At 38.5% G+C, this 14720-nt stretch overlaps 1 protein-coding gene across 9 annotated transcripts in view; it reads right to left on the reverse strand.

The window, feature by feature from the left end:
* Positions 1-4846: 4846 nt before the first annotated feature.
* A1CF (APOBEC1 complementation factor) overlaps positions 4847-14720 on the reverse strand; it is an 81056-nt gene continuing 71182 nt past the window's right edge. For 7 of the 9 annotated variants that reach the window (XM_074374021.1, XM_074374019.1, XM_074374020.1 and 4 more), the window contains one exon: positions 4847-12010. In XM_074374021.1, the coding sequence (XP_074230122.1) occupies positions 11859-12010 (152 nt within the window). In that variant the 3' untranslated portion in view covers positions 4847-11858. Of the gene's footprint in view, positions 12011-13371; positions 13750-14720 lie in introns of those variants that run through there. The other 2 variants (XM_074374022.1, XM_074374023.1) reach the window with 2 other exon arrangements.

Consider the following 14720-nt stretch of genomic DNA (forward strand, 5'->3'; position numbering starts at 1 on the left):
CCTTGCAGCTGTCCACCTGGGTCGGGTTATGGTGTCCCTGTAAACCTCCAACAAAACAAATGTTATTTTCTATTCTGCAACTTTTTATCTCTATATGAATGGCAAAGTGTAAATACCCTTAAAAGTCAGAGCCTTGAGAATAGGCTCTCCTGTATATTTCGGGGTATAAGCAACATTCTTTTACAAAAGGTACAGAACCAGCATGACTAAGCACAGGAAACAGAGGTTAGAGCTACAGGAACAGATCTAATATGGAGTCAGATTTGTTCTTCTCTATTACATAGTGAGTGTACATTTAACTTTCTAAGGCACTGCCAAACTGTTTTCCAGAGTCATTGTATCATTTTACCTCCCCAACAGCAGTGTATAAGAGTTCCAGTTCTTCGACACCTTACCAACACTCAGTATGGTCTATCTCTTTAATTTAGCTATTCCAATACATAGATAGAGGTATTTCCTATGGTCTTAATTTGCATTTCCCTTAGGATTAATGATGTTGAACATCCTGTTATGTGCTTATTTGCCACTTCACTAAAGTGTCCATTCGAATCTTTTGCCCATTTTTAACTCTGTTAACATTAAGAAATAGACTTCTCTATGCCTGGGAATCATTTTGTCCTGTCTTTTTGAGTTTTTATCTGAGTATGTGTAGGTTGGAGTGAACCTGGAATTTGTTTATATACAGATTTAGTAACTTCCCCTCCCCAGCACTCTCTGAGAGTTCACTTTTGTCCTGTCTATAGAGACTCCTTTTCTGGTTCCTCGGGCTAAAAAGGTGTGTTTTTCCGAGTCTTAGCTTCCTGTGTTCTCACACAGTTGTGTATTACTGGTCGGCTCTCTGGGTAAAGTGGCAAGGGAAATAGTTAAAATGAAGCTGCTTCTCACACTCTTCCTCTTTAGAACACAGGGACCTCTTTTGTGATTCTTTTGGCTGGAAGGATGAGTTTTCCCTAAGGGTTTCAGGTGCCAGTGCTGCTGCTGCCACCCATCATGTTAGCAGTGCTCCCTGCAATGAGGTGGGGGGCAGGAGGATAGGAGCGAGGGAGCAAAAAGAGAGTGGAAAAGGAAAAAGCGAGGACAACCCCTCACCCCAAGGATTCTTTCTTTCCCACACTGTCTGGTTCTCAAGAACTTCTTTTCCTTGGTTTCTGTTGGAAAGGGGGCTTTCTCTTGGAGATTTTAGTGTCCATGGTACATTTGGTGTCTCAGGTCACCCTCAGGTTAAATCCTGAGGAGACAAAGGAGGGAAAGCCCCCCAGAAAACTCACTAACTTTACGGATCAGTCTTCAAGTTTTGACTTCCTACCTCAAGCCACCTTCTAGAATTTCCTGTTGTAATCAGTGGCAGAAATAGACCTCAGTTGGTTTACTTCAGTTTGGACAACACCAGAAGTCTATGAGCCTGAATTTTACTTGTTCCTTTGAAGAGAGAACCTGGACATTTCAATCAGAACCCTAAGCTCCACTTGTAGATTTTTGTAATAATAGTGACTTCCATTGGTTTGATTTTTACCATGGCAGGCACTATGATGAGTGCTGTAATGTACATCACCTGAATTCTTATGGTAACCCTATGAGGGAGACACTACAGTTTCTCCCCCAGTGGATGGGGAAACGGAATCAGGAAGTTCAAGTAATTTTTCCAAATTCCCAATCATTAGTAAGTGGCAGAGCAGACAGTTCCGACTGACTCCAAAGCTTGTGCTTTTAGTCACTCTGCAAAGCAGCATGGGATTAAAAAGCACAATTGGAGCGATGTTGAGGTGGACCTTAAGTGCGAGAGTAGCAGGTCTTGGTCCACAAGCACCAACACTAAAGAAAAAAGATCACTTTACTTTTCTATATCTCAACTTGATTTTTGTCTGAGCTGCTATTTTGTGGGATAGGTAAAAACAAAAACTTGTCAAGGTTCATCCTCCCATTCCTGAGACTGAGCTGTAATCGTTGGTATCCTGTGTAGTAGCAGGAGTGGAAGATCTGGTCCTCATTACTGGGTTGCTGAGACAACTTTGAGAAGGCCAATGTCTCTGTTGCTATAGCCCCTTTCATTTCCTTTGCAAAGTCCCTGCTGTGTTTGGGGCATGGGTGTGTCCTCAGGTCTGCCTGAACTTGCTCTGTCCCATTCTCCTCTACGATCTTATACCTTCTGGTTGGTGCTGCTTGGATGCAGAATCGAAATGCCCTAGGTTCTTGGTTTTTCATCTCTCATTATTCTCTCTCTCCCCATCCCCATTCTATTTTGGGGATAAGGGGACACACTATTCCTCTCTCTTCTCTTGATACTCTGTCTATACTATGAATCATTATCTCCTACTCTTTCACTCACACACACACACACACACATACGTAAATTCTGTAAATTCTTTGAAATGATAAAGCTTTTGGAAAACCACAGCCAGAAAGCCTTGCATGGAATCTCGGGTTGATGTTTGGCCAGATACCTTTATTGGAGCAATGATGGACCTGCTGAGAAAGGGGGGAAAATACAGTGAGAGTAGAAGTAAGTTACTATCTTCCCTTCTCCTCTCTTTCTTTCCCTTTCCCTTCCTTTCTTTCTCTACCCCTCCCTCTCTTTCTCCCTTTCTGCTTTCCTCCATTCTTCATTCTCTCCCTTCATCCATCCCTCCCTTCCTTTTTTTTCCCACTCAACCAGCATTTTTGAGCACCTCCTATCAGGTACATCCAACTTCTTTAGCTTTTCCCTTCCCTAGTATTGGCCATATGCTCCTACATACTTCCAACAGCAACAGTTACTCATAAATTCAAACACTGAGTTGGTTTCTCTGATTTTGCATAACAGCTTCAATGACTCTCAAAAGATAAGTACATTGGCATTCACTGTAACTTTGTAACATCTTCCTGTTATATTATCTATTGCTTCATAACAACTTATCCTAAAACTTAGCAACTTAAAATAGCACTTATTACCTCATATGGGGCAGGAATCCATATGCAGTTTAGCTGGGTCCTCTCCATCGGAATCTCTCATAATCTGCCATTAACCGTGTTAGCCTGGGCTGCAGTTCTCAAGGCTCTGTTAGGGAGGAATCGGCTTCTGAACCCAATCCTGGGGCTGTTGGTAGGACTCAGTTCTTCACAGGCTGTGGGCTGGAGGCTGTCTTCAGTTCTGTGCCATGTGGCCCTTTCCATAGCACAGCTTGACATGGCAGCTGGCTTCATCAGACTGAGCAAGCAAGGTGAACTGACAAGATGCCAGCGAGGTGGAAATTGCCATCTTTTATAACCTAATCTCAGAAGTGCCATCCCATATTCTATTCTTTAGATGTGAGCCATTTGGTCCAGCCGGCACTCTAGGGGAGGGGATTATACAGTGGTGTAAAAACCAGGTAGAGGGTTCAGTGGAACCATCGCTGCCATAGCTTTATTTTCAATGGGTGATGATACTTCAAGAAATTCTAAGGTAAATTGACGGTTTCCTTTTACTTATTGAAGGGGAGGGAGCCAGGGTTTATAGGCATCTAGCACATGCCAAGCCCAGTGCTGAATGATCACATATGCCTTACTTATTTAACTCTCACATCTTTCCTGGGGTGTAGGTGTTTGTGGCAGTCTCTGTAAGCTTTCCCTCAATATTCATTCTTCAGTTCTTTCATAGTAAAATAATTTTTCATGGTTACCCAGATGAAGACTACATTTCCCATCCTTTCTTGTAGCAAGGGGTGGCCATATGCCTAAGTTCTGGCCAATGGTATGGAAGCCATAGTGTTCTGTGGCAGCCTCCAGTAAGTCTCCTTTAGGGAAAGCTACTAGGTGTGCTTTCCTTTGCTTCTTCTGTTTCCTTCCTCTATCCTTCTATTTGGAATGTAGGTGTCATCATTTTAGGTCATAAAATTGAGACCATGTGGGTAAAGCAGCAAGAAGAGAAGAAACTTTCTGTTCATGACACTGTGAAGCACAATATCAGCATTGTACTGCCTTTTGGAACTTTTGAGTGCAGTAAATTAGAATAGGAAATTAGAATTTTGAGTGAGTAAAGATAGAATAAATTGCTCTCTTATTTAAACCACTGCTGTTTTGGGTATTGTCACTGGCAGCCAAACCTAATCCTAGCTAATTCAGGTTTTGGCACCTGGAAGTGGGATGCTACCTGTAGCAGAAGTCAAAATATGTTGTATTGGCAAACTTTTTGTAAAGGGCCAGATGGTAAACATTTTAGTCTTTGTGAGCCGTCTATCGTTGTTGTCACCAATGCTTCTTTTTTTTCAAAACAGCTTTTTTAAATGTAGAAAATATCTTAGCTCAGTCCTTTAAAAATACAACCACCATCCTTAGCTCAAGAGCCAACAAAACACAGGCAGCTGGAACTGGTCCTCCAGGGATGGTTTGCAGACCTTTGCTCTCTTCCATTAAGGGATCAGCAGATGCCCCTGAGGTAAATGATAACTTCAGAGACCATTTACCTTTCTTGAGTCCTGTTTTCCCATTAATTAAAAAAAATTTTTTTAAACTTTCTTTCTTTCTTTATTTTGGAGAAGGGTTATTTAGGTGTCTATCTATTTATTTAAATGGAGGTACTGGGGATTGAACCCAGGACCTCATGCATGCTAAGCACAGATTCTACCACTGAGCTATACCCTCTCCCCTCTCATTATTTCTTGTTTCTTTGTATTTCTCTTGCTTTCTTTATTGATTAGATAATAATGCACTCAATCATTAAAAGTTTGATTTATTCTCAGAAGATGCACCAGAAGGAAGTTTTATAAAAGATATGAAAGTAAAGAGGCCACCAAAAGGACTTATGGGTCCTTAATATTTAGGTATTTCCTCAAAAAGAGTAAAATTTTAGTTTTCAAGAAAGAAAAAATGAATCAGCAACACATGTTGATACTTTTTAAACCTTTATAATGGTTCTTGAAAATTCAATTACATTTATTTTACCATCCCGGAATTACACTAGTCATCACAATATTTCATTATTTCTCATTTCCTGTGATTTATGACTCAATAGTGCCCATTGTATTTTCCAAACCAATGATTATTTTCCCAGTGAATGAATGTTGTGATTTTACTCAGTATATTTAGATATATCACAGAGTTTTATAAAACATTGTACTCACACTACAAAAATAAGTGCTTTATGCACACTGTTTAATACTGTTTTTGTTTCTCTTTTGGTACCTCAGTTAACTAACTTTACATAAATATTGTCAATAATAACAGAAAGGAAAAGAGGCAAGAGGTTAGCGTCTAAAAATGAGAGATGCGTTTTGTTGACAGCATGCCTTTCATTAAGAGAAGAGATAATATCTGGTTGTACTGCAGTCAGAAATGTAGGAAAAAAAGAACTCATGAAGAAACAGGAATAAAAATACCGATGATTATATTACATATTTAAACCAGTGATAATGATGAATTGATTTACATAGACTTATCTGCTGCCTGTAAGCCCTAAGATCTCTTATGAATTATCATAGAAAAAGCCAAGTTTCAAAATTAAATGTACATTTGAAAAAAGTATATATACTTCATTGTGAATCATTTGTCGCAAAAAATATAGGTATAGGTAAGGCTAGTTAAGGAGATTTTTTAATTTTATAAACACAAGTGTATTCAGAAAATAGAAATAGCTAACCAAAATATTTTCAAGTAAATAAAAAATGTGGGTTTCTGCTCATTAACATCATAAATCAGTAGGTGAATTTGTCAACTCCAGTTTTAAAGCTCCTTCTGTACCTCTAACTAAAATTTTTTCTTCTTTTTAAATTTTTGCATAGTCTTGTTATATTTCTCCTGGGGAAAATATTTGAAAACTTATTTTACTCAAGTATCAATAATAATAGATCGAGTTAAACTCATCTTTAAAAAGGCTTACTGTCCCAGTCTAGTTTTTGGCAGTAATAGTGGAAACAAGGTTTAGAACAGAGATGATTCATTTTCAGAATTCTGACTAAGTGACAAAACCTACCAGCTGATGCACTTAAATACGTGCAGTTATATTCAGTTTTAAAACATGCAGAATGGATCACTAGACTGTGTACCCCATTGAGGAAAGAATGAAGAAATACATATATATCTGTATTCAGTTTCTGGCCTACGAGTCGGTACATAGTAAACACAGACTGATCACACATTCTATGAAGAATAGTTTTGTGAGTTAATAGCAATGGAGACTGTAAAGTTCGTTTAATTCTCAATATTTGTAAAGAGAATGAAGGAAGAGTGAAAAAGAAATTTCTGTTAAAAAGGGAACTGTTAACATAATTTTACATTAAAATTAATAAAATGTATGGGATTATATGCAGATTTGGGATAAAGAATAGTTGATGAGCAACCATCATGGTGAAGTTAAATGCAAAGGAGTTAGTGTTTGAGAAAATTTGTAAAACACAGAAGAAGGGAAAAAGGCCAAGTGTCTTTTAATGTGAAGATTTACAGAGGAAGTCCTTTCTACTTTGAGGTGTAAGGGGCTTGGTTCAAGGAAGAAAGGAACCTGCAAATAAATGCTCTAAGACCCGGACAATGCCCTGTGGATCCTGACAGGCTAAGCACATGTTCCCAAGAGCTATCCTTCATCCTGTCTTCTGCAGTCTGGCTTAGAGGCTGCTAGCTCTGTCTACTGAAGGCAGAACTCGGGACCCAGAGCCCAGGGGCAGTGGGAGGGAAACTAGGACCAGAAAGGACAGTAGATGGGGAGTAGATGGGGGGGGTTCACCTCAGAGGAGAAGATGTGGCATTCCTCTCTGCTCCCCATGCTCCTGCCCCAGTCGGAAAGAAGTGGCTGGCCCTTTACTTTAAGCTATAAAGCCAAGTCTGCAACATGAAAAAAACAAAGAGCCATCAACAAAGACCCATAAAGATGGGGTCACTGTATAATTCGTTGTCTAAACGGGGGCACATTTGAGAGTAAGGGGGGCAACTGTCCATTTTCATTATTGATTGTTAATATTTATAGTGGGATGACAGACATAAGCCAGCACTATCCTGGCAAAGCAGGGTGTGTTGTGACTCCAGAGAGACGGTGCTAACCCGTGAGTGGCGTCGATGCCTTTCAGTCTCCAGAACGTCCTGCTGGTGCCTTACTTTCTTTAAAGAGCTCTTTCCTGGTATCTCCCCTCCCTTCAGACAAAGTAACGTATGTGAAGAGAACATGGGGCATATTCCTTTTCTTGATTTCTCTCTCAAAATAGGAGGAAAGTCCACAAGGGAGAGAAAGATGTGGAGCTGTTCTGTTTTATTCTAGGTACTTTTGAAGCTTCTGGTTTCCAAATTAATTTTCATTTCTAGATTGGTTATGAATTTCTCTTCTCTGTGAGCTAAAGTATAAGATTTTCTTTTACCTTTCCTGTAAAACTGAGAGGAAGTGGGGATGCATAAAGTCTGCAGTGTCCCATTAATGAGTCTGTGTGTTCATGGTATATATTGCTGTCCCTATTAAACCTGTGCATTCTGCATTCTGTATAAACATTGTAAGAAAAAGCTGGCTTTTAAAATATTCTGTGCTCATTTTTTTATTGAGTAAAAACAATGTTTTTAATGTGTTACTCTGTAAGTAAAGAGATAAGGTATTCGAGTCAGGAAAAAAAAATCTTATTTTCCTAATAGTTTCACTAATTATAGCAGGACTTGTTTTGCTTTGTTCTCACGTTGGTGAAAACAGACATACAGCCTGGTGGATACCTTACACTTTCTATGGATATGTTCTCATTAACCTGAGAGCATTTTCACAATGTCACTAGAATGAAGTGAAATTTCAACATCAGATTTGACAATCAATTTAACAAACCCAGTAGATAACTGTTGTATGTCAGGTAGGAATGTTTGTTGCCTAGTTTTTCTCTTTCCGTAAGTATATGAACATTCCTAAATTATGCTATTAATATTTTCTCTTAAAAGTGTTTATCACAAAGTTTACTTACAGTGTCATATCTGAAATTTAGGTTTTTTTTAACAGGTATCTCTACAGTATATAAAAATGTATCTACAAATATAAAGTACCAAGTAGATTAAATTGTAGGTATGTTTCAGTCCCTGGGATCATTTATATGAGTGCCAGGAGGGGGTGGTACATGATCATGGCCTTGTGTAAATATTGAGGCTCATTGCTCACTTTTAGTCCTAACTTACTTTTGGGAAATCTGGGACAGGACTGGAGTTGCAGAACAATAATAAACTTTATGATTCGTTGTAGCTTTGAATCAAAGATAGTTCACTGAAAATCCTAACTTTCTTTATTGACCCTCATTCTTCAAGGGCACCCTGGAAAATTTCCCATCCCCATGGATTCAGATTGTGACCTAGTTGCCCTAGAAAGAACTATAAAACAGTCATTTAGAAATAGAGCAAAAATTAACATAAATTGAAAATTATATTGTGGCAATATTTCTGAAAAGCTAATCTACACCATTGGAAGAGTTTTAAAAAAGCTTTTAAGTATAACTAAAAGTAATTTCTTGCATAGCTATTATCAATGCATAGCTATAATTTAATTTCCATCCACCGTTAGAAAGTTAAGGACCTGTGGTTTGGAAATATGTTCTCATTTGTTAGATGTTTTTGAAGTCAATGTTTTCTTAACACGAGGTAGCTTTCCAGCAGCATTTTGGGTGCTGTCACCCGAATACAGTGTGGTTTGGCATGATACCAGGTTTGGGCAGGAGTAGATGGGTGTGGATAGTCATCTAGGAGAATTATATTTTGTGGCAATTAAAGGTGGTCTTCTAGCTACATTAATGGGGTAGGAGAGAAATAGAGCAGTTTAAGAAGAGACAGAAGTTTCAAAGGTGAGAACACTGATATCTAATCCCACTGCTGTTTCATTCCTTCTGAGTAATGTTGGGCTGATTTTAATTCTCACTAAGCTATTAATTATCCAAATTTAGAAACCCAATTCTAATTTACTAGATGTTTCTAAATTATTGGTTTGGGTATTTTGTTATTATCACTTGGTGGGTTGACTCATTTTAATTTTTTTCTATGAAGATTTTTTTCTACTAAGCAATAAAGTATGAAGTAAAAAAATAGATATTGACACACAAGGTATGATAGGTATAAAATAAGTGTTAATTTCTGAAGTCCAAAAATATAAACATCATGCAAAATAAACCTTTGGTTCTACACTTGATTTAAAAAAAAAATCTTGACTTTTAAGGTTCAATTCATCATAGCAGGACTTGGTCTACATTACTTAATTCGGGCAAAGGAAATGTAAACATATGGGACGGTGAACACATTGATACTTTCGACGATTTATGTTCTAAATGAGATTCTCTAGATTTTACTAAAGTAAGATTTCAGGAAACAAAAAACTACAGCTACTTACTTGAATAAAACTAGTCATCAGGAAGTCAATGTCATGAATATTCGTGTTTTTCCTTGAGTAAGTGATGAGATGATTTCAGTAGTAATTTTCTTGAGACTTTGGTATTATATATTTATGTCTCTCCTCTTAACCTTTTCAGTGATTATGATTTAATCCATAATAATTATTTTTTTTTCTTGTAAAGAGATCCCTGTATTAGCTAATTGTCTGTTCATTTGATTAAATTTAAAACTGCTCTGGATCATACCTTCTATTTTGCATACCCTAGATATGCACAGTACCTTTTTTTCTTTATTTTCAAAGATTTTAAAGAACATTAACATTTTTGTTCTTGGAATTTGGAATGCTTCTTTGGACTAAGCAGACATTTGCCTGCTCCACTGTAATCATTCTCCTTGAGTGTAAAAGCAGGACTGCGGGGGAGTATAAATTTGGACCTAAGAACTCCTTGAGGAGGAACGTTTCACTTTTTCATATTTAGAACTAGTTCGGCCCAAGAGTTAGTATGAAGCCAATATGAATTATATTCACATTCATACTTCTTATGAGATGAATATATGAAAAAATATGATCTGGCTGTTTGTTTTAATTTAGACAATTTTTCTTGTGTTTTTCTATTTAATGAAAGTGAAATAAGAAAGAAAAAAAATTAAGATAGAGTGGAGATACGAAGAACTCAGCAGTTTCCAAACTTAGTTTGAATCACCTAAGGATATTTTAAAAAACTGATGTGAGGCTGGAGCCCAAGATATTCTGATGTAGTTGGTATGAGATGTGATCTTGGCATTGGTGGTTTGAAAAGCTCTCCAGGTGTTTCTAATGTGTAGTCAAGTTTGGGAAACACTGTCTTAGGAAATAGAAAATGCAAAACATAAAGCTGAAAGCACAAGGCCTTTCAGAGATTCAGCTGCAGCCTTGAAGCCTTTGATATCTGATTGGAGTTAACAGAACAGAAACCTTACAAAGACTCTTGGCTGTTATTGGAATTTACCTGATTTTGATTGAAATCTGGCCTGATTTTGGATCACAGAATTCCATCCGAGAGTTGACAAGTTTTTCTGTCCCTTGGTGTTTATGTTTTCCTTTATGTCTTGCAGAATTTTACAAAGGTCAAGAGATTTTTAAAATGGAAATTCTAGGAATATGTCTTAAACCAGTAATGAGATTAGAGTGGCCGTAATAAGTATTTTGTGTTTGGACTTTGATTATTTCTGTTTTGAACAAAAAGCCATCATTTGTAAGTATGGAAAGAAAGTAGTGCCTTCTACCCCACTCCATCCCAGTTTTTCTAGCACCCTCATCTCAGATGTTCTAGAGAAGAGACTCAAAACGCTAGGGGATTTTGGTAACACCCTTGCTGAGTGTCTGAAGAATTGGCTTTTAGTAATGAGTGATGGACATAAGGTTCTCCCATGATAACTTCAACACCAAAGGACTCAGGTATGGTAAAGTTGTCTGATACTTACTGAAAGTAAAAGGAAGAGAAGGCAGTGGTTTTTTTTTTTTTTTTTTTTTTTTGGCAGAGTTAGTATAAATGGGTTAGAAAGTGAACCCAAGTTAATGTAACTGTCTCTGAATGCTGGATGGGGGCTGGGTGCTACAAAAACATCAAAGAAATGAGAGTAGATCTTCACCTCTCCCTTTGTTTGAAATGACTTTTCTGTCAATTTTCTGAATAGGAAAAAGTATCATAAATGATATTCTATAGATTTGAATTATTTTATGCTATGACAGATGAGCAAAATGAGACTGAGATGAGACTAAATCAGTATGGACAAGTCAAAATGTTTAAAATGAGAAAAAGTCATTTCAAGTAGGCATGTCTATTATGTTGTGGGCATCCTTGGGAAGGGGAGGAGTTCCAGGCAAAAGAGGTGTGGGCTAATGAGTTTAATAAACAATGGGCCTGGGTTTGTTTAAACTATAGCTGTAACACATCATGTCAATTTCCAAGTCCCCATGGGCTGCAGGGGATGAGAAGATCCTGACCTATGACAGATTGACTGGATGGAGTTTTCAGACTGAAATGATGCTGACTCCATTAGACCTTGGACAGTCTCTCAAGAGCTCCAGCCTATGGGCATGTACCACGCAGTGGGCAATGGGGAATGTGTGTGGAAGGGCATCTCCTACTGTCCCTTTGCCTTTTGTGACTTTGTGTATTACAAAAGCAGCTGTGAGCCAGGGGTTAAGACTCTGGAATTTACTTGGCTCCTTTGGTTGTTACTGGCTGCCCAGATCTGCTTAGCCCCTGAACTCTTACTGGCTAAAGATCTCTCTTCACTCTGTCAGGGTATGTAAACATACTCCCAAGACACTCAGGAACCTTGGAAGGACAACTTTCAGGGGGAAATGGCTCTTTAGCTTTCTGTTAGACAAATGGCTTCCTAACATTTGATTTCATTAGGAATAAGGTTCTCATATCACAATTCTACAATCAGTATAAGCTAGACCATATCCAGAAAGGCATCACTCTGGGGAAAGTATTACTTGTGATCATTAAGGGACTGAGTGAGAGGTTTATTTCTTCTCTATCGAGCTTTGTGTGTTTCATTCCTAAATGAAAAGAAAGATGTCTTCAGAAGGTCCCATAGCCATCCCCTCGGGCAGTCACTGCAAAAGTGGGGTAGACCTCATACGTCGTATATGCTGCCAAGTCTTGTCCCAGGGTCACTGCCTGCTTGAGTTGGGCTGCGGACATGGAGGCAGGTGCATTTGGGAGACCGTAGCCTGGAGAAGGAGGCAGAGAAACATCATGAAAGGGATTCGAGTGTGCTTCCTTTTGGCTTCTTCTTTTTGAAATATGAAAATTTAATATATTGCTTAAAGCCAAAAGCTAATACATACATTTTAAAAAGTGCCCTTGGGGGACATAATATTTGGACTCATGATTAGGGAACAGTGTTCCTCGAATTGGGGTAAGCCATCTATGTCAGAATCATTTCATTCTTGGAAAATTGGGACCACTGGGGATATATTCCAAGAAACAAACTTAACAGGATGCTGAGTTGGGTTAAAGCATCATATTTAGAACTTGTTCAGAGGGTCTCAGAACTTACAAAGGAGGGGAAGCGACTGATGGGTTGCAAGGCATGGGAGAGGGGTTCTGTGGGTCTGTTGCACCCTCACCCTCACCCTCACCTAAATAGAATGTTAGAAACATTGCCTTTACCCACGGAAGACTGTAGGGACTGGGTGGACCAGTAGGAGAAATACTGAAAGTTTTCACATGTGTCTATATAGCACCATAAAAGCAAATACCTAGTGTGTCCACATTTGGACTTAACCGGACAGGGGAAAAAATACCTCACCCCACCATCGAGCTGTCTTGGCACTCGTGGAGGCCCAGGTGCTTGTCCTCACTATCAGAGAACCAAGGGGCTCTGAGTGATGAGGAAATAATCACGTGCTTTCACGTTGGTATGATGTCTAGCTGATTAATACTCACTTTTGAAGAAAAGGGCATAATAGCTATTAACAAAAAGCAGTATTTCCCCATTAATGTTTTAGACCAAAACCTGGTTATTTCTGAGATGATCCCCAAATTGTGAAAGGTGACAAGAAAAAGGGAAAGGTATACTTAAGCAATGAATGGGGACCTGACTTTTTAAACAAGCCCATTTGGTTTATGTACTGTGGAAGTCTGCCCAGCCTCAGACACATTGATTTCTTTCTGGTGGCTTCTCAGGAAGCGGTGGCGGGAAGCTGGCTGGACTATTTTTTTTAAAAATTGAATCCACTCCCTGGCTCATGCACTTTGGGCAGAAATGCTGACTAATGCACTAGTGAAGTTTGGTATATTTTCCAAGGTTATGAGAAATGTGTTGTCAATTACTTTCATAAATTTGGAAACAGTATTTCTAAAGTATGTGAGTTAGTAAAATAATGTGTGTGAGTATGTGTGTGTGTAGCATAAATCTTATCATTAGGGATTTTGAATTTTATTTTTCAATTTGGCTAATTTCTTAAGTGCAAGAGTATCTGTGTTTGAAACAGACTCTTCTCTTGGAGCCTGTTGTTCTTTGCTTGATTCCGTAGCAAAGTTATAAAAGATGCTCTCAAATTCTTAGGCATTCCCAAGATAACTCTCATGCTCTAAATAATTTTTTATTTATTGTAGGAACAAATAAAATGAGGGGAAGAAAAACAATTTTGGGGTAGAATAAAAATCCTTTCCAAAGTGAAAGCAAACTTTAAAAGTTTTCCTGGCAATGAGTCATTTATTTTTGAAGTACATTAATTAGGTGTCTTTGGGGTGCAGCTTTCTGCAAGACAGGGGCTCAACTTTTTCCAAGAACTGAGAAGCCTGGCACGGGTCTTCAGAAGACGGATGTGTCAACATGCTGGTGTAGGGAATGCAGGCACGGAGCTGATGGCCCCAGCAGAGCCCAGGAGGGACCTGGCCCTCGGCAGTGACAGCTGTTGCCTTGGTAACCTTGAAGGGGCACATCACGCGTCTCCTCCCTGTTCTATGGGACAAAGCTGGAATTAAGGTCACACTCGCATGTGAAACGTGATTAGTCTCAGCCTCACTTGCCAGAATGGAGGACATATTTGCAAGTTCTGAGAAATAAAAGGAAATGAGAGCGAGCCCGGGTATTACACGGATGTGAGGAATACAGCAGTTCTCATACCTACATATGCCCAATAGAGGAATTCATCAGTGATGGGAAAGTCCTGTTCCTGGGTCTAGTCAGAACTCTCTGATTTGGCCTTATGGGAGATGTGCCAACACAACAATAAATCAGAATGACAAATTTCCTTGAAAGACATAAACTTTTATTACTAAGAAAGAGTGGAGTTACTCAGATGAACTGCTGAGGGAAAATTTCTAAAAGAAACTTTTTGTCTGGTCCTCTTTAATTTCTAGAGGATTCATTTTTAATTATTAGCATTTGTTGTGGGTACATAATAAATGGGGAAAAGTCTTTTAAATGTGACCCCAAAGGCATGTTGATCTACAGATAGGCTTTAAGTAATCAGCAGATGTCCCACAGCAAAATTATAGAACAGATTAAAATGACCCTGATTATCCACTTATTGAAAGGCTCGCTCTCTCTCTTTCTGTCTCACACACACACAGTTTTTGACTTAAAATAAGAAGAATTTGATGCACACATTTCTTTCAGAAAGCAATTTAATAAAAGAATTGAGTAGAACTGAAGATTAGAATTGGGGTGGGAGTCCCAATTGCTTAAGAAGATTGTTTAAAAGCTGACTGACATTGGCCAAATTACTTAATCTTTCTAATATTTGGGTTTTTCATCTGTACAACAGGCATTATGATAGGCCCTAGCTCTTGTGGTGTCCTGAGCATTACTGAGGCAGGTGAGTGCCTGGCACATAGTAAGAGTTCAAATAAACATCGGCTATTAATAGGTAGTTCTAAACTCTCTTATTGAAAGTAAAGATCAAAACAAACCAGACGCAGAGATTGATT

Source organism: Camelus bactrianus, chromosome 11 (assembly GCF_048773025.1).
Source record: "Camelus bactrianus isolate YW-2024 breed Bactrian camel chromosome 11, ASM4877302v1, whole genome shotgun sequence".
NCBI classification, from domain to species: domain Eukaryota; kingdom Metazoa; phylum Chordata; class Mammalia; order Artiodactyla; family Camelidae; genus Camelus; species Camelus bactrianus.